This window comes from Neophocaena asiaeorientalis, unplaced genomic scaffold (assembly GCF_003031525.2).
Source record: "Neophocaena asiaeorientalis asiaeorientalis breed wild unplaced genomic scaffold, Neophocaena_asiaeorientalis_V1.1 scaffold484, whole genome shotgun sequence".
NCBI lineage: Eukaryota > Metazoa > Chordata > Mammalia > Artiodactyla > Phocoenidae > Neophocaena > Neophocaena asiaeorientalis.
The window spans coordinates 2,878,271-2,903,303 of NW_020171830.1; the positions used below are offsets into that span (position 1 = coordinate 2,878,271).

The 25,033-nt window shown below is 39.3% G+C and overlaps 1 protein-coding gene across 4 annotated transcripts; it reads left to right on the plus strand.

Annotated features, from left to right (window-relative positions):
* ANXA7 (annexin A7) lies at positions 1-23,208 on the plus strand. 4 transcript variants are annotated; one of them, XM_024740526.1, is made up of 14 exons: positions 1-139; positions 3,641-3,695; positions 5,929-6,151; positions 6,753-6,854; positions 7,467-7,531; positions 7,959-8,024; positions 12,198-12,300; positions 12,518-12,612; positions 15,640-15,753; positions 15,992-16,162; positions 19,079-19,249; positions 19,329-19,404; positions 20,580-20,692; positions 22,710-23,208. In XM_024740526.1, the coding sequence occupies exons 2-14, from the start codon at positions 3,642-3,644 to the stop codon at positions 22,830-22,832; spliced, it is 1,476 nt and encodes a 491-aa protein (XP_024596294.1). In that variant the 5' UTR covers positions 1-139; position 3,641; the 3' UTR covers positions 22,833-23,208. The 4 variants fall into 4 exon arrangements, with proteins under 4 accessions (XP_024596294.1, XP_024596278.1, XP_024596288.1 ...); XM_024740510.1 differs by lacking the exon at positions 12,518-12,612 and adding an exon at positions 12,635-12,930; XM_024740520.1 differs by lacking the exons at positions 7,959-8,024; positions 12,518-12,612 and adding an exon at positions 12,635-12,930.
* Positions 23,209-25,033: the final 1,825 nt, after the last annotated feature.

Sequence of the window (25,033 nt, forward strand, 5' to 3'; positions counted from 1 at the left end):
ACTAGCCCTGTCGGCGCCGCCCCCTGCGATCCTAACGGCCTCGGGCGGCGGCCCTCGGCGCCCCGCCCTTCCCGGGCCCGCCCCCGGCTCCATCTTGCCCGAGATCAGTTTGGGACGAGACGCTGCTCCACCGGGTCAGGTGAGGAACGGCGTACCCTACTCTTGCCACCCTTCGTCCCCCTCGGTCGCCTCGCCCCGGCCTGCTCTGAGGCCTGCCAGCCGGGAGAGGGCGGGGCCCCGCGTGTGTCCACGAGCCGGGGGGCGCTGGAGGAGCCTGTGGGCCCCGGGAGTGGCCGGCGACTCGGTGTGCGCGTTTTGGGACCCGGGCTGCCTGGTGGGGGCGTTCGGGCGGGGGCGCATTAGGGCGGGATCGGCGAGGCGTTCGGGTAACGGGAAGTCCTGTTCGCCGGTCGCCTGTGCCCCTTGGCTGTCCGGAGGTCCGAGGGAGCTCACTGCCCGAGGGGCCTCCCGCGCAGGCAGGTGGACCACAGGTGGAGGGGTTGAGGCCAGAGGATGGCCCTGCTGAAGCGACCCCAAGGAGGGCTGAGTAGGAAAACCGGTGAGCAGCACCGAAAGCTAAGTCCGGCTGGTGACTAGACTTCCTGGTGACACAGCAAATTTAGGGAAACTTGGGACGTTTGTACTTGCTTAGTGAACCTAGGACAGAATGCGGAAGCCTAAAACTGTACACTGGTTCAGGTTTATAATTCTTGGGAGCTATTCAGGGAAGTGGCATTACAGATTTGATTCCTAGTACCTTAGCAGCAGCAAACGTGTGCTGATTTGAGCCCAACCTGTGTGAACAATTCTACAGAAGGAGATGGCTGATGTCCACCATAAAGTGACAGAAATGAAAAGAAGTCGTCCAACTGCCTTTAAACTCTCTAATTTCTGCCAGCTGGTGGGGAGCTGATCTGATAATCTGTCCTAATTAGATAATGAGTGTAATGAGTTACCTATCAGGCAGGGAAGGAGTTCAAGTACTAGATAGGGAGGTAGAAGAGAATTTTGACCACTGCAAAGTGATGCCTCCTTTCAGTCCTCACTGGTGGTGACTGCCTACCCTGTCCATGCAGAGCCTAGTCGTGCCTCCAATTCTTTATTGAAGGGCCCTTGCTGACAGATTTAAATGGTCTTTCCCAATCAAGAGGCAGGTTTTGGAAAATTGTGGTATCTGCTGTTGGCCATCTTCATACACCATTTCTATTTTGTATTTGTTTCATAAATTTGCAACAGCTGCCTCCTGTGTTCCTGGGCTTCATGCCATCTCTGAGACTTGAATAGTGAGACCCACCCCTTTTAGTAGTTGACTCACTGGGTGGAGATGGTTTGGAAAACCAAGAATGCTTTTCTAGTCTTTTGAAAGTAGTTGCTGACGGAGGATGTTGAAAAGGAAATACAAGTTCTGGTTCACTGGTATAGTCTGATTATTCCTTGGGCAAAGTTGAGTAGTTTGTTGAGTCACCAACTCGGGTTTGTTTCAGCTTTTTACAAAACCTTTTTCAATCTGCGTTTTGAATAGATGATACATGCATAATTCCAAAAGGACACTTAGCCCTTTTTTTTAGTACATTGAAAAGTCTCCTTGTTATGCCCCAGCTCTCCTCTCCAGAGGCAGCAGTGGAGTACTGTTTCCTACTTTCTTGAGTATACTTTCAGGGATATTCTCTCTATATACAAGCAAATAAATGTAATTTTTACACATTTGGTTGCAAATTATCTATGTAGTTTTTCATCTTGCTTTTTTCCCACTTAATATGACTTAGAGTGGTTTCACATATGAGTAAAAAGAGAGCTGCTCATTTTTAATAGTTGCCTGACACTTCATTGTATGGCTATCCATAATCTGTTTTACCTGTTCCTTATTAATGGACTTTTAGATTGTTTTTAACCGTCTTTTTTTTTTTTTTGGCCATGCCACTTGGCCTGCGGAATCTTAGTTCCCTGACCAGGGATTGAACCCAGCCCATGGCAGTGAAAGCACTGAGTCCTCTCCACTGAACTGCCCGGGAATTCCCAACCTTTTTCTGTTACAAATAGTGTGTAATGAATAGCTTTGTACGTATATAATTTTGCACTTGTGTAAGTATTTTTATGAGGTACATCCTGGAAATAGAATTGCATTCTAGTCCTTTATATAATTATATTTCAAAATGTACCCAGATTCATTTTCTTAAAGTTGCTTTAAGTTTTCTCATGTACGGATAATCTTTATCTTCATTCTGTTCAGAAACTCTTGTTGACGTAATTCCTCTAGTGCCTTTAAAGGTAAGATTTAATGTAGTAGCTAAAGGCCGTAGAAATAGGACTTTGTCACTGGAACAGTTCCTGAGATTTAGAAATTTAAATTGTTTTTGTAGTCTTTGGTGCTATAAAACTTGTTGCCTTTAAAATTATTATTGGGCTTCCCTGGTGGCACAGTGGTTGAGAGTCCGCCTCCCAATGCAGGGGACACGGGTTCGTGCCCCGGTCCGGGAGGATCCCACATGCCGCGGAGTGGCTGGGCCCGTGAGCCATGGCCGCTGAGTCTGTGCGTCCAGAGCCTGTGCTCTGCAACGGGAGAGGCCACAACAGTGAGAGACCCGCGTACCGAAAAAAAAAAAATAATAATAATAATAAAATAATTATTAATTTCTCCCATAAATTATTTTCAGACTTTTTCACTTTATTTCGACCCTGACCTCTTTTACCCTTGGTCCATCTGATGATATTGGATGATATTGTTTCTCCTTTACTCCTTTTTTTTATCAACTGGGCTTGGGGAAGAAGACAGCAAAAAATGATTTAACGTCCTTTGCATCCAGGTCTTTGGATTCCAAATGACCGTTTTAAAACTGACTGGATCAGTTTTCTTATTTTCTTTCAACTTCGACTAAATATATGCCCATTCATTCTCAATTTAGCAAGTTTTTAGCTTCTATACTGTGCTTATGTCATAAGGAGCACTATAATAACTTAAATTTATTTTCTCATTTTCCTCCCCCCGCCGCCCCCCGCATCTCTGTATCAGCACCTAGGACAGTGCTTATTAAATAGTGGGCTTTTGTAAGTGTTGAACTGGATTTGTTTGGGGTCCTTTATTAAAAAATTTTTTTATTGGAGTATAGTTGATTTACAATGTTGTGTTAATTTCAGGTGTATGGCAAAGTGAATCAGTTATACATATACATATATTGATGCTTTTTAAGATTCTTTTCTCATACAGGCCATTACAGAGTATTGAGTAGAGTTTCCTGTGTTATAAAGTAGCTCCTCATTAGTTATCTGTTTTATATATAGTAGTGTGTATATGTCATTGTTTGGGGTCTTAATAAAAAAGAAATACAAATCATTTATAGCTGTACTGGGGAAACGAGCCAAAACACATATTGAAAAATTTGGCAAATTAGGTGGTAGATTCAGAAATGCCAAAATATTCTGGTATCAAAATATCATTCACAGACCAGCAGCAATAGCATCACCTGGAAGCTTAGTTAGGAATACAGAATCTTGGGCCCCATCTCAGAACTACTGAATCAGTCTGCCTGCTAGACTCTTTTGAAAGAAGATGTGTTTTGATTAAACCCTATGACAAAATATATCTTCAAAGGCCTTAATCCTTATAGGAAATTACAGAAGACATTTTTTATTGTTGTTACAGAATGTCGTACCCGGGCTATCCCCCCACAGGCTACCCAGCTTTCCCTGGATATCCTGTAAGTATTGCCACTTATGATACTAAAATAGCTCATGTCCTTGGCACAGATCTTGTATAGAACTAGCCAGCCTATGACAGATCTTACAAACATGCTAGAGCAGGGGTCATAAATTCAAATGGCCAGAAGTACTGAGTAGAGTTCATGAGTGAAGGCAGGTGTTGTGGGGAACTACAGGGAGTTGGCTCACCTGTGGAAAGGCAGCAGTTAGTCAGGTTAAGCCACATGTGTCCATGCAGGGAGTCTGACCCAGTGTTGCTGGATAATTCCATATCTTCAAGTAAAGCCAACAATCTGGATTTTATGTGAAATTGCCCAATTTTTTAAATTGAGAAATGAATATTTTAAAATGTTAAATGCTGTATGATTCAGTACAACATGTAGGTAAGCTAAATCGATCCTATGAGTCACCGGGGTTTTTTGTTGTTGTTTTTTTTAAGTATTTATTTATTTTTGGCTGTGTTGGGTCTTCGTTGCTGTGCGTGGGCTTTCTCTAGTTGCAGAGATCAGGGGCTACTCTTTGTTGTGGTGCATGGGCTTCTCATTATGGTGGCTTCTTTTGCTGCGGAGCGCGGGCTCTAGGCACGCCAACTTCAGTAGTTGTGGCGCACGGGCTTAGTTGCTCAGCGGCTTGTGGGATCTCCCCGGACCAGGGATCGAACCCGTGTCCCCTGCATTGGCAGGCGGATTCTTAACCACTGTGCCACCAGGGAAGTCCTGAGTTACTGGTTTTTAATCTTTGTGTTAGAAGATTTAAAATAACTTAAGAGGGGGCTTAAGAGAAAGCCCTCGCACGGAAACGAAGACCCAACACAGCAAAAATAAATAAATTAATTAATAAACTCCTACCCCCAACATCTTTAAAAAAAAAAAAAAACTTAAGAGGAGCTTGACTCATAGGTAACAAATTGCAGTGGATTAGAGGTCCCTGGATTAGTACTTCTGAGACTTTTAGTATTTGGCGTGCACGTTATAAATGTGCTACCAAGTTCTGCCTTGTTAATGTCTATACTGTTCTGAGGACTAACCTCATAGCTGAGGCATAAGTAAGAATTGTGTTTCAATTTTATGCTCATAAGTATGCAGGGCTTCTTTCTAACTCTGGGAGAACAGAAAGAGGGGCCTATACAGATTAATGATAATCTGTATATTCTTATGTAAAGTGAATATATAGCTCTCCTGAATTTATCATTGAAGAGATGAGAATTATGAATATGTTTCCAGGTCCCTATGTACTAAACTGGACTCTGACCACCATTTCAGTCAATATCAGCTAATTGTTAAAACAGACAACCCTAACATCCCAATGACTTAAAGCAATAAAAACTTATTACTTGTTTACTTCAGTCTCCTGGAAGTCAGTGGTGGGGGTGGCCAGGGGAAGGGTGTGGTGGGGAGCTGGAGGCTTTGTTCCATGTCGTCTTGCGGGTTCCCAGGCTCCTTCCATCCTCTGTTGCCTTGGTATATTGGCTCTACCATCCTCTAGTGCCTTGGAGTCCTCCACTGGATCTTCTGCTTCCAGCTGGCAGATGAAGGAAAAGAGAGGGGAAGAGAGAGCTTAGAGGATTGGGCAGAAAGTTAAGGGGACCAGGCTGGAAGTCGTGTATGTTACTTCTGTCCACATTCGTTTACCAGTATTCAGTCATATGGTCCTATTTAACTGTAACGGGGTCCTGGGAAATGTAGTATAGTTTTGTGGCCTTGGAAAAAGTTTAGTGAACATGTAACAGTCTCTCCACACTTAGACATTGTGTGATCTGAACTGAGGTCCAAAATGTCACACCCAGTGTATGACTCAGGTCACCTTTCCCCCCCGCCACCTGTTATGCACAGGTCCAGATGTGTTGCAAGAAAGCCATGAATTCTTCTCTTTAGAGTAGAGAGGCAAATCTTCCTATTATTTCCAGGTGCTAGGAAAATGAAGGAACTAATGAGCTTTGCTAGTTGTTCCTGAAGGCTTGAGGTTTGGAAAGAGCCTGGTTCTTACTCCCAAATAAAGAAACAGACCCTTCTTGCCTAACACAGGTAGATTTAAATATAACTGAATTCTGACAAACAAGTGTCCTGAAAAACTAGTATACTGATAAACTAGTATGAGATACCAGGACTTCTAATGGGCTTTTTAATATGTAAAAGAATAAGCTAGACCTTAACAGTTATCTTTGTTTGTTTCCTTAGCTAGGTTCTATTTCTTGGGTATCACATTCATTTGAAAATTTTTCTGGTTTTTCAGCCTGCGGGTCAGGAGTCATCTTTTCCTCCTCCTGGTCAGTATTCTTATCCTAGTGGCTTTCCTCCAGTGGGAGGAGGTGCCTACCCACCAACACCAAGTAGTGGCTACCCAGGAGCTGGAGGCTACCCAGGAGCTGGAGGCTACCCAGGAGCTGGAGGCTACCCTGCCCCTGGAGGCTATCCCAGTGTCCCACAGCCAGGGGGAGCTCCATCCTATCCTGGAGGTGAGTCCTGGGTTGTGGAATTAGTATAGCATTTTTTTCTTCTCTCTTTAATCCTCTCGGTTCCTTCTTGTTTTGTACGAGGTCAGAGTTGCTCTTAGCCTACTTTCTACCTTAGACAGTAAGGACCTAGCTGGCAAGATAGAAGGATAAAGGTTCTCAGGAGGCATGAAAGCTGGGAGCAGTCTCCAAAATTCTGTTGTGAAAGGAATTAGAATAAATCTCATGGTAATAAAGGACCAATATATAATGGTTTGGTTGATAATTTGTAATCTTAAGAAATGATTAAGATATTTCATTTGGCATGATTGTGACCTTAGGACAGCTTTGTCCACAGTATGTAAAAAACCAAGCCAACCAACCAAACAAACAAAAATCTTAGCACTTTTGTATTATAAGTTATTAAGGCAGATGAATGAAGTAACCTTTTTTTTAATTTATTTTTTAATGGGGAAGGATTTGTTGAGAAATTGAATTTAGACCAAAAGGGACTACTGCTATAGCATTAATAGTATATTTTCTTCTACTGTTTCTAAAGTTTTCACTTCAATCATGAGAACTGTCACTGTAGTTTGTTTCTTTTTTTCTCTTGTTCTTCCTCCAGGCCAAGGGTTTGGAGCCCCACCAAGTGGAGCAGGCTTTTCTGGCTATCCACAGGCACCCTCACAGTCTTATGGCGGGGGCCCATCCCAGGTCCCACTACCTGGTATGTACTAACTGTCCAGAGAAAAACAGTAGCTTGATATTTTGAATCTTGCAGTTGCTGTTGAAGGAACTTAGTAGTTTATGTTTGGGATCGTCTTTAGTAAACGTTTATACTAAATACTTCTTAGGTAGTATATGGTTTCATGAAGTGTATTAATTTGATGAAAAAGTTTAATCAGCAAGATGGTAATAAGGACCTATTTTTTCAATCAAAAAAAAATTATCTGTTCTGAAGCCAAAAAGCAAAACCTTCAGGAACTTCTCTGCTCATTAGTATAGCACAAAGGAAACAACCCCCAGAACTATGTCCTGTCATCCTTTCCAGATGGAATCAGAATTTAATCTGGTTCAAGTGTTTTGTTCTTTTTTTAGAGTATTGTTTATAAAGAAATTATGTTAAATTATTTTAAAGAAATTAGGACATGGAATATTTTAAAAGGTCCTTGTGACCAAAGTTGGTTTTTGATTCAGTAAATTATAAAACTTAAAAATTATCCTAGTGAATAAATAGTGTGAATATTCTCATATGTTTCCGTATTCATAATAAATCAGTGCTGTTTTGAAAAATTAAATCAGTTAAGACCTGATTGCTGTATTTTTTCTTAATATGTAGGTGGTTTTCCTGGGGGACCGATGCCTTCTCAGTACCCTGGAGGACAATCTCCTTACCCTAGTCAGGTATTTTTTTTTTTCCTACCTTTTAAATTTAGTCTGGGTAACTGGATAATGCTAAAGAAGGGCACTACTCCTTTGCTAACATTAGAGGTTTCCATGAAGCAGAGGAGATGGTCTAAAACAGTTCACTTAAGACTTTAATCTTTGCTTCTGTTAGACTCCATGCTCTTTGGTCCACCTGCTTTTAAGTACTGTCCTGATGACTTTAATAAGACAAACATAGGTCCCTTCTCACAGGTGATGACACCCATACTCTTTCATAGTGATTCACTTGGACTCTTGGCGTTGATTTTAGTTCTTTTTCCTCCTCCCTTGCTGGCAGTATAACTATGAACTCAGGTGACTGGGTGGTTGATATTTCTGGCAGTGTTTTATGAAGTATGGTTTTGTTTTCCTTTTTTACCTTTATAACTTTCCACTCTTCTTTCAGATCAATACAGAATCCTTACCTTCCTATCCTGTTTTCTCTCCTGTTTCTCTGGATTATAGCAGTGAAGTGAGTAAGGTTTTTTAATGTTCACTAATCACTAGATCTCCTGTATATGCCTTCATTTGTTTCTAATTTCTCCTGTATTTGTCTCTCACCACTTCCTTGAGGGCTCATTGTATCTGTTTTTATCTTTATGTCCTGGTAGTGCTTGGCAGGGCTTTAAATACAGTAGTCAATTAATGTCTGTTAAATTGATTTTTCAGGAGTCTCAGAAGGTCTCCCGTATATCAAATCTTTGCCCTATCTCAATATAGCTCCTTATTTTAATATTAAGTTTTATTCTTTAATTGACTTGTTAATTCTTTTATATCCTATGCAAGTTACTAGGAACATAAGCAGTTTTATGTTTACCTTATCTTGATTTTCTCATTTCATATTGTCTACTCATAAAGATCTAGCATTTTAAAGCTTTTTTTAGGCTGGGATTGGTAAGGGGTTACAGAATTGGAAGAAAAACAACTTAGCCATTTTCTGGCTTCCTTTCCAGATTTGAGGAATTTTTGAGCTCCAGAGAGGCCGCACAGCTAGTGAAAGTCAAAGCTGAGACTAGATCCTAGCTCTTCTGCCTCTCAGACCAGTGGTCTCTGTTATACAGTGCTACTTTGCTGATACAGTAAATGATATTCCTCCAAAGCCCATAGTAAATTGCTTTCAATCCTTTTTTAAAAAAATTGTTGATTATTAATCATATTATAAATCTGTAGTTATTCTAATCATTTGTTATGAGAATTTTTATTTTAGTTTAGTTTAAGCATGCATTTGCTTTTAAAGACATCATTTTATGACTGAATATAAAAGATTTTTAAACATAAAAACACTAAAAGTAAAACATACATACACGTGCAGCTTATCTTGCATAACAATTACGACCCTAAATTGAAACCAGGAAGTTACAGAGCAGTAGATTTTGGGAGATGGAAAGTGGAATAGATGGAAGTGAAATAGACTACCTTGTGAGGGGTGAGCTCCCTGTCACTGAAAATCCCCTGATAGAAGTTGGTGTGTGTGTGTGTGTGTGTGTGTGTGTGTGTGTGTGTGTAGGAAGATGTAAAGATAGTTTTTGTCTTGGGGCCAGGTGACATCTCCTGGTTGACCCAATTCTAATTCTACGGCAGTTTTTCAGCAGGAAGATTGGAATGAAATGGAAGGCAAAGGGTGGCACTTTTGGTGGCAGATAGTATGGGCTTTGCTGTGCTGAGAAATCCTCTGTAGTTAGAGTTTTGACCTCAAGAATATAGACCCTGATTTCTTTGAGTTCAGTATAATGCCTGCAGAATGATAGTATTCTTGATGAAGATTCACTTCAAACTTAGACTTTCAACAAAGAATAAAACAAAACCATTTTTCCCTCCAGATGAAAAATGGAATAAGTCTTTTGGTGGTTGTTTGTTTTTAGAAACAAGAGGATGACAGAAAATGATAGTCGTCAAATAGTGCATGATGAGGGTTAGTTTCTCTTACTGTCTAGTTCAGTGTATTATAAACAGAGGCTTCTGCCCTGCTTAGGATTTTAGTGACAGTGGTTACATCAAAGAAAACTTTCATCAGTGCTTGATACATTAAGCCTCATGTAAAGGCAATATGTTGAAAAATTTTTTCTGCTTGAATATTTGCTACAAGTAGAATAATTTTAGTTTTTCCTTAAAACCAATATACAAATATTTCTTGTTAGTTCTCTGCTTACATTCCTGGCTTAGAAACTACTGAAGGATGATTGTTAGGGCTTATTGGTAGAAGAAAGTGTTGGCGTGAGAGTAGAGATGAGTGGAAGGAATTACCGACCATAAAAATGTTTGTTGAAGGGTCTGGTCTCCTTCTCCCCAATCACTTTGCCCCTACAAAGGGGCATATTGGTTGGCATATTGCTGTTACTGTATTCAATGGGTATAACTCGAAATACCATTTCAGTTGCCTAGAAAGCAACTGAATCATTTTATATTTTGAAATGATGTTGATTGCATCTTTAAATGATATTTTAGAGATACTTGGTTAAATAAAATATATTATTAAAATTAGATTTTAAAAAATGTGATGGGGGGACTTCCCTGGTGGTGCAGTGGTTAAGAATCCACCTGCCAATGCAGGGAACACGGGTTTGAGCCCTGGTCCGGGAGGATCCCACATGCCACAGAGCAACCAAGCCTGTGCGCCGCAACTACTGAGCCTGCGCTCTAGAGCCCGTGAGCCACTACTACTGAGCCCGCGTGCCACAACTGCTGAAGCCCACGCATCTAGAGCCCATGCTCCATTAACAATAGAAGTCACCGCAGTGAGAAGCCTGTGCACCGCAACGAAGAGTAGCCCCTGCTCGCCGCAACTAGAGAAAGCCTGTGTGCAGCAACGAAGACCCAACACAGCCAAAAATAAATAAATTTTTAAAAAAATGTGAAGGGATATCATCTTGCTGTATCCCATCTCTCTTAAACCCTGATTCGAATATTTTAAGAAAACTAATGAATTGTTTCATAGCTTTGTATTTAAAATTTTTTAAACTTAATTTTGTAATAATTTCAGACTTATAAAAAAGTTGTAAAAATTGTATACAGAATTCCTGTATACATACAGTTTACTCAGATTCTTCCATAAACACAGTACAGGAAATAACAGTTTTATAATACTATTACCCAACCTTTAGACTTCATCAGTTGTCCCAGTAATGTCCTTCTGGTTCAGGATCAAATCCAGGATGAAACATTGCATTTGTTGTCATGTCTCTTAAGTTTCCTTTAATATGAAATAATTCTTCAGTCTTTGTTGTTAATCACCTTGATACATTGGAAGAATACTACCAGTTATTTTGTAAAATATTCCTTAATTTGTGTTTGTCTGGTAAGTCCCCCTGATTAAATCTAGGTTATGCCATTTTGGCAGGAATACCACAGAAATGATGTCGTGTCCCTAGTGAATCATATCAGGAGGCACTAGTTGTTGATTTACCCCATTCCTGGTGATAATTGGTTTTGATCATTTGCTTCAGATGATGTCTGCTAGGTTTTCTGCTGTAATGTTACAAAGTATGCAAATATCTTAGTTCTCATTATACTTTTACCCACTGATTTTAGCATCCATTGATGATTCTTGCCTGAAACAGTACTGTGGTCTTTGTCATATGGTGATTTTTAAATTTCTTTATAGATTTGTATTTAAAAACATATAGTCCTTGTTTTGCTTTCTGGTTTATTTCCTTATAAAATCGATGAAGAATATTGTAACTCCCAGAGTCTGTAGTCATCAATTTCATTTTCATGCTTTTCTTATTATAAAATGTTTTATTTTATGTCTAATAATCAGGGCCCATACAGGAAATGAAGAGCTATTACCAAAAGTATATTGCTTGTTTGAAATCTCATTGGGCAAGTCTGGCTCTACCTCACTAAAGCCATTATTATATTCTTTAAATAAAACACTGCCACTCACACTACCTAGGGATCAATCTCTTTTTTGCCGTCCTGTTCTACCAAGAAGGAAACCAAGGCATGGAAAGATTGTGACTGTCTTCACAAGCTTGACTGTCTTGTTTCCTGAAAGTTTGGTGTCTGGCTATCTTTCGGTGGGAGAAGGATAGTCTCTGTCTGTTCCAGAATGAGCCATGAAAATAAATATCCTTATCCTAAAACCTAAGTACTGGCTTCCTTGCTTAAGAGTGATGATCAGAGAAGTCTTTTTTTTTCCCCCAATATTTATTTATTTATTTTGTCACACCAGGTCTTAGTTGCGGAAGACAGGCTTCTTAGTTTCAGCTCACTGGCTCCTTAGTTGTAGCACATGGGCTCCTTAGTTGCGGCAGGTGGGCTCCTTAGTTGTGGCATGCAAACTCTTAGTTGTGGCATGCATGTGGGATCTAGTTCCCTGATGAGGGATCAGACCCGGGCCCCCTGCATTGGGAGTGTGGAGTCTTATCCACTTCGCCACCAGGGAAGTCCCATAATCGGAGAAGTCTTAAGTTGTCTTCCTGTAAGCAGAGAAACTGGAGTTGGCTTTTTTTTTTTTAAGTTAGTATTTTTTTTATTAAAGACGTTGAACATTTTTTCATATTATTTTTCTTCCAGTTTTTTGAGACCCAATTGAAATATAACACTGTATTAGTTTTAGGTATACAACATGTTGATTTGGTATATGTATGTATTGTGAAATGATTACCACAATAACTGATTTGGATTTTATGCCTCTTGTTCTCAGCCTGCTTCGATGACTCAGGGAACTCAAGGAACAATCCAACCTGCTGCCAACTTCGATGCCATGAGAGATGCAGAAATTCTTCGTAAAGCAATGAAGGGTTTTGGTGAGGAAAACATTTTTGTCTTATTTACAATCAAATTCAAATGATTGAGTGTAGAGTAAAAATAAGCTTTATATCATAAACCAAGTTTATATGTGAGCCTGTGTGCACATCCGTCAATTTAATCTGGCACCAGACACCTTGTAAGCATCTAAAAGATGTCATCAAGGAGCACCCCACACAGACCTCATCCTTACTTAGACATGTATGGTTCTTTCAGGTACAGACGAACAGGCAATTGTAGACGTTGTGGCCAATCGTTCCAATGATCAAAGGCAAAAAATTAAAGCAGCTTTTAAGACCATGTATGGCAAGGTATGTTTTGTTTTCTTTTCAGGAGTGAGCATGAACAGTGGCCTTACGCCCTGCATTCTGTCAGGTTGGATACTATCTTTTTTTTTTTTTTTTTTTTTTTTGCGGTACGCGGGCCTCTCACCGTTGTGGCCTCTCCCGTTGCGGAGCACAGGCTCCGGACGCGCAGGCTCAGCGGCCACGGCTCACGGGCCCAGCCGCTCCGTTGCATGTGGGATCTTCCCGGACCGGAGCATGAACCCGTGTCCCCTGCATCGGCAGGCGGACTCTCAACCACTGCGCCACCAGGGAAGCCCGGATACTATCTTTTTATTCGTACTGGTGAGTACAAAGAAGAGACAACTAGATTTCAGAGACCCCAGGAGAGGTGTATTCAATATTTCTTTCTTTCTTTTTTATTAAATAAATTTATTTATTTATCTGTGGCTGTGCTGGGTCTTCGTTGCGGCACGTGGGCTTCTCATTGTGGTGGCTTCTCGTGTTGCAGAGCATGGGCTTTAGGTGCGCGGGCTTTAGTAGTTGTGGCTCGCGGGCTCTAGAGCACAGGCTTGGTAGTTGTGGTGCACAGGGTTGGTTGCTCCACGGCATGTGGGATCCTCCCGGACCAGGGCTTGAACCTGTGTCCTCTGCATTGGCAGGCGGATTCTTAACCAATGCGCCTCCAGGGAAGTCCCATCAATATTTATTTCTCTTAGAAGGCTTTCCAATTCTAGAGTAGTCCTTGATCTCACAGTCATACCTATTTACTATGACTGGTAGGTGACACATGTTCAGTAAAAAGTAGATTATGACCACAATCCTGATCAGTAGCTTGGTTCTCGATCTGCTCCTTACAGTTGGATTCAAGGACTTCTTAGGTAGCCCTTGCTTATTTTTGGTCCCTGGTATCATCTTTCACTCCTCTCCCTCCCTCTAAACATATCTTGTATTATGACTTTATAGAACTTCTTGCCATTCCCTGCACACATACTTCTGTGTTTGGTATATGTTGTTCTCTTGTCCTGGAACACCTTTTCCTTTTTTCCTGCATGGCAAACGATTTCTCCAGGATTTGTCTTGATTAAGCTACTTTGTGAAGTTTCTCTCATTGCTCTGGGCATAATTTGGCTGCTTCTTCCACTGTGGTCCCATAGCACTTTGTAAAACCTCTGCTGTAACTAATCTCACTGCCCGCTCCCCAAAACTGTGAGCTTCCATCAGGCAAACCATGTCATATTCATCTTTGTATTTATAGTACCAAGTACAGGAACACTAACAGATAGCCACTTAAATATTTGTTGAGTGGATGATCAGTGACTAAATCCAGCAAGATTCTGTGGCTGAAAGGTGTCATCGTTTCTTAAATATAAAGGGCAAGACTGGGTAGCATTGGTTTGCCATTTAGATAGGAGTCCTAAAAATTTTCCGATATCCTCTGAATCCAGTTTACTTTTCTCAGAATGGAAGTAGACTTCCACTAGCTGGTCCCACCTCATCTTTTCTACCCTCCCTGCCCAACCCAAAATCTACTTCCTTAGTCTTAAGGCTGATGAAGTGACACAAACTCTAGTTTCTCTTAGGGTTCAACATCAGACTCACTTTTCTTACAAAAGTATTTTCCACATTATGAATTTCTTTAGTTCACATGTAGTCTGTGCTTTGTTGTCCTGAATTTTCTCATACAGCACTTTTGAATTAAAACTAAATTCCCAGCCTATTTTCCTTACCCACAGCCACCTTTTCTCTTGACTTCTTATTAATAAAAATACTATTCCTCTAGCCTGCCTTGGAGTCTTCTTTGATTCCACACCCTTCTTTGTCAGTTAATCAGTGAATATTGTTTCAGTGCCTACTGTATGCCAGGCACTGCTTTGTCCTAGCAACTGGTAATTGACTATGTCTTGTTGATCTAATCTGTAGAAGAGCTCTTTAAAAATGTGTCTTCTGTCTCCTTTTTTTCTTTCCACCACTCAAGTCCAAGCCTTTATTACTTCTTACCTAAATATTCCAGTAGCCTAAATTTCATTTATAGCCTCTGTCGTCATAGTCCGTACTGCCTGTTGATACTGCCCCTTGTTGCTATATCAATGCCATTTTCTTACGTAAAAGTTTCCAGCAACTCCTCCCAACGTGCAGAATCAAATCCACACTCTTTAGCTTGGTATTCAAGGTAATAATCCAAGCATATAGTTACAACTTTGTTTTACTAATCTCTGAAAACATTACCTTCTAACAAAATTGGTTGTCTTGTTGTTCCATTGAACAAGCTTTGCTCATTCTTGCCTCTATACTGTTGATTCTCAATCTCAGCTGAGTATCATAATCTCTTTTCAAACTTAAAAACACACGCAGAATCTCTGGGTATTCATTCTTGACATAAGTGTTGTTTGTGTTTTTGTTTTTTAGAAAAATTCTGCAGATGATTTTAATGCATATAGCCAAGGCTGGGAACCACTTTTCTGTTCCTTGTTTGTGTTCTTCCTCCTTGCCTGAAATACCTTTCTTCTTTCTCTTTGCCTGCTAATTTTTACATATTCTTCAAGGTCTGGACTAAACGTTTTCTCTGAGCTCTCTAGCCCACTTTAACTTTTCCTATTTCAGCTTATTTCTGTGCTATTTACTCATCTGGTGCTGGAGTACAGGCTGCTTTATATTAACTTTTTAAAAATGTTTATCTTATCTTTTCAAATAAGAACACGATGATGACAATTTCTATTTCCTCATAGAGTAAGAACAGTTTCTTATACTAAATAAATATCTGTTTATCATTTTGTTAATTTGAATTATTCTTTGTTTCCTATACCTCTTATTTTGTACCTAGTGTGGTGGAACTATAATAAATTTATTATTGTTTATTGATAGAATGAGTAAAATATATCTGCTTGAGTATAATAAACTTAAATATTTATTCCTTAGTATATAATATTCAGAACAGCAATTGAGGCTTTCATATAGCAATTCAATTCCATTTTTTCATATTGTCCTTAAAAAATTTAAGCAAAACAAAATTTGGAGAGCACATATACTTAGTTTGTATTTGTAATTTAACAGGATTTAATCAAAGATCTTAAGTCAGAGTTAAGTGGAAATATGGAAGAACTGATCCTTGCCCTGTTCATGCCACCTACGTATTATGATGCCTGGAGTTTACAGAATGCAATGAAGGTACTATATGGCATTTACTTTGAGTATTGTATCGTATTTCAAATGTAAAGCCCCATAAACTTTGGCAGTTCTGAATTTATAGTGACAGCTATATCAGTACATTATTTTATATCATCTGAATATATAGAGCTTTTCAGGTCTGGAGGCCAAAGAAATATTTGATGGAACAGTAAGATTTAACTACTTTCAGAAATTTCATGATTTGTTGTATAATTCTCCCTTTCTTCACTTCACATAGGGAGTAGGAACTCAGGAACGTGTATTGATTGAAATTTTATGCACAAGAACAAATCAGGAAATCAGAGAAATTGTCAGATGTTATCAATCAGAATTTGGACGAGACCTTGAAAAGGACATTAGGTCAGATACATCAGGGCATTTTGAACGTTTACTTGTATCCATGTGCCAGGTGAGTATAGCATGAACGTTTGGGTGTTGGTGGAGGGAACATTTTTTACTGCCTATTGCCAGTGGCCATTCTTTATTCCTTTTAATATTTAGCCCCCTTGGAATCTTAACATCTTTAAGAGGGACAATGCAGAATCCACTGTACAGGTTTCTTTGTAGTCACTACTGAAATTTATTTCTGCAGATGTGTCCTTTGTAAGGAATCAGAAATTAACCTCTTTAAGGTTGTATGAAATCAGAAATCACCTTGAGGCTCTGTGTCTTAGAATGGCGATGAATCTGTACTTTTGAGCTTAGCATTGTACTGCCAGTTAAGTCGGACCATCAACTGAAGGTATGTAGGTCCGCCATGCAAGTGCTACAAGAGTGAGGACTGTGAGGAGAGCCAGAAATGCAGAAAATGTTTCAGCGTTCACAGTACTTAGTACTGTGGGTACTGTGCTTAGTACCCTCCTTGTTCTGATTCCCCAAATGTGCTGGAAAAGTGGCAGAAAATTCTCCAAATAGGGTATTTGGAATGATACTACAGGTACACTTAGAATGAGATAATCAGGGTATATTTGAAAGAGATGAGGCAAAATACTAGCACACTGATTCAGTATCAGGAGTTGTTGGCTATCCTGCTAGTGCACAGGTTGGACAGTCTTGAAGATTCTAAAAGTAGAGGAGAGGCTCTTCACAGCAAAGGGAGGTAGTTGCAGAAAAGACAGTGTGCCAAAGTGCATGGGTATGGAAATGAGAAAAGAAAGCAAATGGATGGGAGGACATTGAATTTACCCACAACAGAGTAACAGAGCAGGGGAGTAGGTTATCATGAAAAGAAAATCAGGACCAGAGAGTTAATGCTAAAAAATGATTATTAAGACTTTAATGAGGTGCTGAATATTTCTTTATGCAGGGTTCAAGGCCCAGCCATCTTTCAAAGTAAAGGTCCCTATTCCAGGGAGTGGCTTCCTAGGAAAATGGGACTGTATTGTGTACTTGAATCCAAAGGCAATCATCTGGGGAGTTGTTCCTGAGCTCCTTTGCCTGTGCTGTATTCAGTAGCCCATTTAGAATATGCTTCTACACATTCCTTGTGCCCAGTGCTCTTCAGGAGACAGTTTCTCACCTTCAAGGAACACCTCTCCATTTTGCTGCTCAGACAGACACTGAGACTCTAGAGGGCAGCCTTTCCTTTGTTTGGGTTTGTGTTTCTATTGATATTTTTGAGAGAAACCAACTACCCATCTTAGCTTTACTCTTGTTCAGGCCCAGGCCCTCCCTCGCTTCTTCCCAGTGAAGAGTTTGGTCTATAAATTGGTACAGGCTAGCAGTACTTGAGTTATTTATAACTTCTTCTAAAAGGCTCACATGTCATTTTCATGTATACATTCATAATAAATACTTGTATATTAAGATTACACTTGGATGAATGAAAGGACGTTCATGAAACCTCCATATTATATACTCCCTCCTTTGACTTAAATTCCTTGAGGGGAAGGGCCCTGTCTTTCTTGTGTCCCCACCACTTAGCACATCCTGTTGTTTCTGTTCCTCTGGAGAACCCTGACTAATACAGCCTGGTACAAAGCAAGTGCTCCATACCTTATAGTTATATGGATGAATACAAAGTGGAACTCAGTATAATGCATATTGATCTTAAATCCCAGGTAAGCAGACTCATAATTTATTTGAGTGGTAGTTTATATCTCCTATTAGAGGAGGTCCTCAGCGTGGCTCAGTAGTCGCTTCATCATGAGAAATCTAAAGTTACTTCAGACCCTGGAGTTCAGGGATATCCAGCCTCCAGGAAACCTCAGTGCTTCTCTCTCCGAACTGAACAGGGGACGGTGCTTATTGGCTCAGAACATGAACCGATAGAACTAGACCCTATCACAAGAGAAGTGAAAAATGAAATTCCTTTGGTGGCAGACGGCTTTCTCCCAGAGGATAGAAGTGGCTGCATTGTTAGTGTTCAGGACTTGGTAGATCACGAGTCTGTGTGTGTGGCCACAGCCTCTGGAGGTGTCATACTTTGCAGTCTCAACACACACCATTCTGTTTCTCCTGGCCCAATTACCACCCTTCAAGCCATCTCCTCAGAGAAGCATTCTTGGACTCTCCTGGGCCATTTGTCATTCCCTGCTCTGAGCCCGCACTTAATTCCCAGAGACCTCAGTTATAACCCTAATCCCACCGTGGAGGCATCTTTTATCTCCTTAATGGGAGGAATGGAGTGGCCATAGTCACTTCCAGTCCTTGTGGTTTCTATCATGCCTAGTCTCTTAATACCTGTTAATAAATGTTTATTGAATAAAAACAAAAACAAAAACTCCAAAACTTCTAAACCAAGGACCAAACCCTGAAGAGTAACTTTTTAAAGAACCCCTTTCTCTTGGTGTACCAAGAGAAAGCTTTTTAAAGTGAATGTTAATAAAATTTTCCACACTTTCAAAAATAAAATGTGTGTGTGATTTTTCATGGAAACCTTTTCTGATTTAATTTAGCTCTCAAAGCCCTGAAAACCTCTCATTTTAATATAACCTCATTAAACCATGGTCATATAAAATCCAAAGTTGGCAGTGTAATAAAGTACTAGTTACACTAGTATAGTTTCTTTGGAAATGAAAGATAAGTGTGACAAACTTTATGCATTAATTTTTAGTAAATTGTCCCTTTAAATCCAGAAATGACTAGATTGGAAAAACTTTTTTTTTTCTTTTACAATTTTATTTTACTTTTTTGTCACATGGCATGCAGGATCTTTGTTCCCTGAGCAGGGATCGAACCTGTGTCCCTGTCATGGGGACCTGTCCCCTGCAGTGGAAGTGCGGAGTCTTAACCACCAGACCACCAGGAAGTCCCAGAAAAAAAATTTTTTTTTTTAATAGAACTTGTATCACCTTCTTCTAATTCCTGCCTTCCTCTTTTGCAGGGAAATCGTGATGAGAACCAGAATGTTAACCACCAGCTGGCTCAGGAAGATGCTCAGCGTCTCTATCAGGCTGGTGAGGGGAAATTAGGGACAGATGAATCTTGCTTTAACATGATTCTTGCCACAAGAAGCTTTCCTCAGCTGAAAGCTACCATGGAGGCGTATTCCAGGGTATGAGCTTTTCTTTTGAAGATTTGGCTTCCATTTTAAGGTGTGAAAATATTTTAACCACTATACTTTTTGTTTACAGATGGCTAATCGAGATTTGTTAAGCAGTGTCGGCCGTGAGTTTTCTGGAAGTGTTGAAAGTGGTTTGAAGACCATCTGTAAGATACTTTAGTGTTTTGCTTTGTTTTCTTTGTAAATGAGTGAGGCTTTGAATAGTTGTTCCCATTAAGTGGTGATTATTAATATAGCCTCCCTGGAATCTGCTTAGGCAGAGGCCAAGCTAACCCTCTGTTTTTAAATCTTCCCGGACCGGGGCACGAACCCGTGACCCCTGCATCGGCAGGCAGACTCTCAACCACTGCGCCACCAGGGAAGCCCTAACCCTCTGTTTTTATATGCAATTCTCTATGAATGGTTGGTGGTGTGATCAAATAGGATTGTTTTGAAATTATTTGGTCTTTATTCTCTATGCCCTTCTTGAGGACTATACAAAAATATATGATAGATTGTAGCATTTCCATTAAGGTGAGTAGGAAAGCCCTAAGGAACTACAGAGTGCCACCACACAAAGCGTCATTTTGAGCTCTCCAAAACACCTTTGAAGTACTTAGCCCAATGAGACCCTTTTCCATTTGGAAATTAAAAACCCAGTTTTTGGTGTCCTGACATTCAGATGTTTAATGAAATGGAAATTTCATTCTCATGGAGAATATAAAACTAAAGAGACTATTAGTAACACATTGATATTAGCAATTGAATATCTTACAAATACTACTATAGTAATTGTAGCTAACGTAATGATGTATAGTTAGTACATCTCTACCATCTGCAGGAAGAGGCTTTGCTAATTTAATTTTACTAAGAGAAAACATGTCAGATTTCTTATTATCATTCTCAAATCTTTGCTCAAATCTGTGATTTCTTTTTTTATATTGGAGTGTATCTTACATCCTTCTGTCAGTCAAATGATATATTTGACATCTAGAATTCAGATTTTAGTCATTATTCCTTTTAAGTAAGATATTACCAGGGCACAGTTGCTACAGATTTTCTCACTTTAAGGGGGAAAATGTTAAGAAGCTAATGACTGCATCGATGGAGAGAAAATGGGATTTATTGGCCAGAGGGGATCTTGTAGAATTGAAGGTAGCCTGTCTGATGCTGCTGGAAAGAAAGATGGAGGCTGAGAAAAATCAAGGGGAGAATATCTTCAACTCACCTCAGATTTCTGAGATGATTACATAGAAAATGATCAAAAGCAGCTAGAAGTGATAGATGGTGTGTGCACACCTTTGTCAAGTCATTTCACGTCTGAAGCGTCTCTCACTTGCAGTGCAGTGTGCCCTGAACCGCCCTGCCTTCTTCGCTGAGAGGCTGCACTATTCTATGAAAGGTGCCGGCACAGATGACTCCACCCTGGTCAGGATTGTGGTCACTCGAAGTGAGGTGAGGCTTTCTCTGTTTGTCTGATCTTACTTGATTTTGAATGTTGATCCTTTTTTCTTAGCAATATTAAAAACATTTTTTCTTCTAGTTTTATTGAGATATAATTGACACTGTATAAGTTTATAATCGGCACTGTATAAGTTTAAGGTATACAGCATAGTGATTTGACTTATATACATCATGAATATTTTCACAGTAAGTTTAGTGAACATCCATCATCTCATATAGATACAAGATTAAAGGAAGATGTTTTCCCTTGTGAAGAGAACTTTTAGGATGTACTCTCAACAACTTTCATGTATAATGTAAAGCAGTGTTAATTATATTTATCTCGTTGTACATTACATACCTAGTACTTACTTATCTTATAACTGCAAGTTTGTACCTTTTGACTGTCTTTCTCCAATCTTCCCTCTCCAACCCCTCACCTCTGGTAACCACAAATCCGATCTCTTTTTGTATGAGTTTGTTCATTTTTGAAGTATAATTGGCCTATAATACTATGCTTATTTCTGTTATACAACATAGTGATTCGATATTTCTATACATTTCAAAAGGATCCCCATGATAAGTCTAGTTATGACATGTCACCTTACAAAGATATTACGTAGTTATTGACTGTATTCCCCACACTGTATGAGGGAGTTCCCTAGTGGTCTAGTGGTTAGGATTTGGCGCTTTCACTGCCATGGCCTGGGTTCAATCTCTGGTCGGGGAACTGAGATCCTGAAAGCCACGAGGTGCAGGGGGGAAAAAAAAAGAACTGTATGAAAGACCTATGCAGATTAATCCCATTGGACATAAAAAATCTTAAAATTTAGCATACACTTAATTATGAAATAACTGTAAAAAATTTTATATTTATCTTTTTACCTAAATATAGCCTCAGATGTATTCCTTTCTTTGACTTTGTTTATTTAGTGGACTTCTTTTTAATCAAAAGAAAGCATATGCTATGAAATTATATGAAAGAAGGTAAATCATTTTTTAAAAGAGAACCATAATATAGTATTTAGAAAAACCTTCTTGTGTATTTGTTTTTAGACTTAAATTTTCTAAGCAGGATCCCTTTTTCTTTAATTATAATAAAATATACGTAACACAAGATTCCCATTTTAATCATTTTTAAGTGTACAGTTCAGTGACATTAAGTACATTCACATTGTTGTGCAACCATCACCACCAGAACTTTTTCACCTTACAAAACTGAAAACTCATTAAACAATAATTCACCATTCTCCTTGCTCCCTAACTCCTGGCAGCCACCATTCTGCTTTCTGTCCTATGTATTTGACTACTCTAGATACTTCATATAAGTGGAATCATACAGTATTTGTCCTTTTTAACATCTTCAAGGTTCATCCACATTGTAGCATGTGTCAGGATTTCCTTCTTTTCTAAGGCTGAATAATGTTCCATCGTATGCATACACAACTTTTTGTTTATTCATTCATCCGTCAATGGACACTTGGGTTGCTTCCACTTTTTGGCTGTTATGATTAATGTTGCTGTGAACATGGGTGTACAAATTTTGAGGCTCTCCTTTCACTTTTGTGTATACCCAGAAGTGGAATGGCTGTATTATATGGTAATTCTGTTTTTATTTTATTTTTTTGAGGAATTACCATACCATTTTCCCGTGGCAGCACCAGTTTACATTCCTACCAGCAATGTACAAGAGTTCCAACTTCTCCACATCCTTGCCAACACTTGTTATTTTCTGTGTTTTTGATAATAGCCATTCTATCAAATGGTTTTTAAATGACTAATATATTTGGAATAGTAGATGAAACTAGTATCACCCTTATTCAATATCTTTACAGAACAGTGAATCAGACATTCACTGGGTGACGCTAGTACTGGTATGAATGCTAGCTATAAAATGCCGGTCATCTGGTGTTTTTTCCCCTCTGCTTTGGTTATAATTAGGATCTTTTCACTATTAAAGAATAATTCTAATATCAGTTTTCTTTAACAGCTGTTTTCTAATATCAAAAATATCATGTCTTACATGCAGATTGATCTTGTACAAATAAAACAGATGTTCAGTCAGATGTATCAGAAGACCCTGAGCACAAGGATTGCAAGTGATACGAGTGGAGATTACCGAAGGCTTCTTCTGGCCATTGTGGGCCAGTAGGAGAGATTTTTTTTAAATGAGTGGAAGCTATTCAGAGCTTATCCTTCAAAGCAATGACTGACCTGCATGCAGCAACATCAATCCTCACCTAACCAAAAGAGCTTTTTACTAAAGACTGTGTCAGGGTATTGTGCTTGGTTTGCACATGTGGTTATTGCCTTAATTCCAATGTTATTTTTTTCTCTATATATGATCAAGTAAAGCCATATCACAATGATGAATAATGCAATGTTTGTAAAGCATAATTCTCACTGCTCTTATTCTAAATAGGATACCAAATTGAATAAAAGTCACAACAGTCTGTAATTCTGTGTAATAATACTGAATAAAAAATTCAATATTGAATAAATTTGAATAAATATTGAATTTAAAAAAGCTCTTGCCTTCCATTGGACAATTATAGTTGGTAATATGTCAAAACTGTATTTTTTTTTTTAAATTCAGCTCTTTTGACCTAGAAGAGCAATTTGCATCTTACTTTACATAAATAGGTATTCTATATTCATAAACACTAAACTTCCCACATAGAAAATAGTTTAGTATTGCCTGTAATAACTTTTAAAAAAGGGATTATGTGTTTATGTGCATAAAATATATAGCCTACTTTTACGTCTACTGAGACTGCCTAGAGATCTTTATTGGCCCTTGATTTTTTAAAAAAATTTATGAAAGACTTTAATTTTAGTTGCAATTTAATCATGATTCAAGACAGTGAAGCTTGACACATAAGAGGTGCTGAATGAATGAATAAATGAGGCTTAAATCATCTTCCTGGAAGATTGAATACTAGCTCTTTGGAGAAGTAGTTCAGGGAGTCAGTGATTTCAAACCTGGCTTATTCCCAGTACTGAGCAATTACTTACCGAGTATGTTGAGCATTACAGTAGGTTAGGGAAAGTATCAATACAAAGGAAGGAGGTTTGTAATCTAGTGGGGGTTCTAAACAAAAATTAGGATACAAGGAAATTGTAAATGTTAGATTATAAATTCTGCTGAGGGTAATAACCCTATTTGTTCTTTGTGTTGAGCTCCCCGGTACAAAGCAGATATTTAATACAGATCTGGTGAATGATTGTACTAAAAATTGAGGGGGAGAATAGTAATTATCAATTATATTTCGATAAACATTTGTTTTGTGTAAGTACCAAGGGACATACATACAAGGTGGTATAAGACACAACTTTACTCTTAGAGAGATAGACCTCTGTACAACTGTAGTGCAGGGCAAAAGCAAGATACATAGGTAGAAGGATCACTGGCTAAGATAGATTTAAAGATAGATTTTTGATATAGGTTTTGGAAAAGTAAGTAACAGTGATGGGATTTGGTAAAGGTGAGAAAGAGGGGTGTAAGGTACTAGGGAAAGAAAAGATATGAGCTATATATTTTTAAGCTTTTAAAAATTGAGGGCTTCCCTGGTGGTGCAGTGGTTAAGAGTCCGCCTGCCAATTCAGGGGACTCCAGGTTCAAGCCCCGGTCCGGGAGGATCCCGCGTGCTGTGGAGCAGCTCGGCCTGTGCACCACAGCTGCTGAGCCTGTGCTCTAGAGCCCTCGAGCCACAGATGCTGAGCCCATGTGCCACAACTGCTGAAGTCTACACGCCTGGAGCCCATGTTCCGCAGCAGTAGAGGCCACCTTAATGGGAGGCCTGTGCACCGCAGTGAGGAGTAGACCCTGCTCGCTGCAAATAAAAAGAAAGCCCGCACACAGCAGTGAAGACCCAGCACAGACATAACTAATTAATTATTTTTTAAAATTGAGATATAATTCATATATCATACCATTCATCCTTTTAAAGTGTACAATTCAGTCGTTTTTAGGATATTCATGCATTTGTGCAACAATCACCACCATCAATTTTTGAACATTTTCATCACCCAAAAAGAAAACTTATACCCATTGGCAGTCATTCCCCCTTTCCCCTCCTCCTGCCCAGCCCCTGGGAATCACTAATCTACTTTCTGTCTCTCTGGATTTCCCTATTGGGGCTTTTCATATGAATGGAATCATACAATGCATTGCCCTTTGTGTCTGGCTTCTTTGAATTAGCATACTGTTTTTAAGATTCACCTGTGTAGTAGCGTGAATCAATACTTCATTCTGATTTGTGGCTGGATAATCCATTGTTGGATATACATTTTGCTTGTCCATTTATCAATTGATGGACATTTGGGTTGTTTTCACCTATTGACCATTATGAA